A 2,291-nucleotide genomic window follows, 5' to 3' on the forward strand; every position below is an offset into this window, starting at 1 on the left:
AAACATCATCAGGGTAACAAACATGCCTTGTATGCAATAAAAATGCATTTAAGAACATAATGTATAAAACATAATCCCCTATTACGTTATGATGAGGATGAAGATGCAGAGAAGCGTAGCGGATCTAATTGAAGCTTAACTTTATTAAATAACAAAAAATAGCTAAATCCAAAATGGAAGTAAAATTAAACAGTGTGTGCTAAACACAACCAGCACAAGGCAATTAACTAAGAGAAGAGAAGGCATTATATACTCAAGATAATTGTCTCAATACGAAACAGGAGTGAACTAATAAAAAACAATAAAGCCCCATGACAATAACACAATAAATAATGATAACAAACTAAAAGTCCTTGAAGAAAACACCAACACTAACATGACATGCCCCAAACCTCCTCCTCCTGATGCCAAAACTAGACCAATTAGGAAGTCTTAGTGGAGGGAGAGTCAGGACCGGTGACAGAAGACACCACCAGATGGACCATCGGGAAACCACCAGGGCAGAGCAGAGGGAGCTGAAGACTACCAGGGTGGAGCAGACAGAGCAGAAGACCATCAGGGTGAAGCGGAAGACCAATAGGATGGAGCAGTCAGAGCAGAAAACCATCAGGGTGAAGCAGAAGACCAACAGGGTGGAGCAGTGCAAGCAGAAGACCAATAGGGTGGAGCAGTCAGAGCAGAAGACCAATAGGGTGGAGCAGTCAGAGCAGAAACCCATCAGGGCGGAGCAGAAGACCAATAGGGTGGAGCAGTCAGAGCAGAAGACCAATAGGGTGGAGCAGTCAGAGCAGAAGACCACCAGGGTGAAGCAGAAGACCAACAGGGTAGAGCAGGGCAAGCAGAAGACCAATAGGGTGGAGCAGTCAGAGCAGAAACCCATCAGGGCGGAGCAGAAGACCGGCAAGGTGAAGCAGTCAGAGCAGAAGACCAATAGGGTGGAGCAGTCATATCAGAAGACCATCAGGGTGAAGCAGAAGACCAATAGGGTGGAGCAGTCGGAGCAGAAGACCACCAAAGCGAAGCAGACAAGAGCAGAAGACCAACATGGTGAAGCAGTCAGAGCAGAAGACCATCAGGGTGAAGCAGAAGACCAATATGGTGGAGCAATCAGAGCAGAAAGCCATCAGGGCGGAGCAGACAGAGCAGAAGACCACCAGGGCGTAGCAGACAGAGCAGAAGACCAACATGGTGGAGCAGTCAGAGCAGAAAACCATCAAGGCGGAGCAGAAGACCAACAGGGTGGAGCAATCAGAGTAGAACACCATCAGGGTGGAGCAGAAGACCAACAGGGTGGAGCAGTCAGAGTAGAACACCATCAGGGTGGAGCAGAAGACCAACAGGGTGGAACTGTCAGAGCAGAAGACCATCAGGGGGGAGCAGTCAGAGCAGAAGACCAACAGGGTGGAGCAATCAGAGTAGAAAACCATCAGGGCGGAGCAGAAGACCAACAGGGTGGAGCAATCAGAGTAGAACACCATCAGGGTGGAGCAGAAGACCAACAGGGTGGAGCAATCAGAGTAGAACACCATCAGGGTGGAGCAGAAGACCAACAGGGTGGAGCAATCAGAGTAGAACACCATCAGGGTGGAGCAGAAGACCAACACGGTAAAACTGTCAGAGCAGAAGACCATCAGGGTGGAGCAGTCAGAGCAGAAGACCATCAGGGTGAAGCAGAAGACCATCAGGGTGAAGGAGACAGAGTAGAAGATCACCAGGTTGGAACAGCAGGAGGAGAAGACCACCAGGGTGGAGCAGTCAGAGCAGAAAACCATCAGGGCTGAGCAGAAGACCATCAGGTTGGAGCAGAAGAACATCAGGGTGGAGCAGACAGCGCAGAAACCAGCCAGGAAGATGATTACCCAAGGAGAAACCGATGGAGGAAGGAGCCATTGTGGACTCCTGAGTCAGTCTGAGCTGATGGCTTGACCGGTGAAGACCTAGGCAGAGACTGCTGGACCAAGAGACTAGACTACAATTTGACAAAAAAATATTGACGTCTGAGTGAAAGGCACAATGTATGATTAAACAGAACAGAGTTTTGCTCTTAAAAACATGCGTGTAATATTATCTAACTGCAGAGCCACAACGTTTGAAAGGCAACAATCATTTACCGGTAATTTACAAGTAAAGACTGTATGTGTGAAAGGGGCAACAAAACAATTTCATGGACAAATTGTATTTGTCAATTGAATGATCTATTTTTAGTTTATTTTGTGATTGTTCAATGTCTCTTCCAATAAAAAACAATGTGTCACATTAATGTTACATCTAGATCTATTTATTCATTTTTC

General features: G+C 46.9%; 1 protein-coding gene across 1 annotated transcript; it reads left to right on the plus strand.

The window, feature by feature from the left end:
* The first annotated feature begins 476 nt into the window (after positions 1–476).
* Positions 477–1,781, plus strand: LOC137084482 (involucrin-like). Its single transcript, XM_067450757.1, has one exon. The coding sequence runs from the start codon at positions 477–479 to the stop codon at positions 1,779–1,781; it is 1,305 nt and encodes a 434-aa protein (XP_067306858.1).
* The last annotated feature ends 510 nt before the right edge of the window (positions 1,782–2,291 follow it).

This window comes from Pseudorasbora parva, chromosome 8, assembly GCF_024679245.1.
Source record: "Pseudorasbora parva isolate DD20220531a chromosome 8, ASM2467924v1, whole genome shotgun sequence".
Taxonomy (NCBI): domain Eukaryota; kingdom Metazoa; phylum Chordata; class Actinopteri; order Cypriniformes; family Gobionidae; genus Pseudorasbora; species Pseudorasbora parva.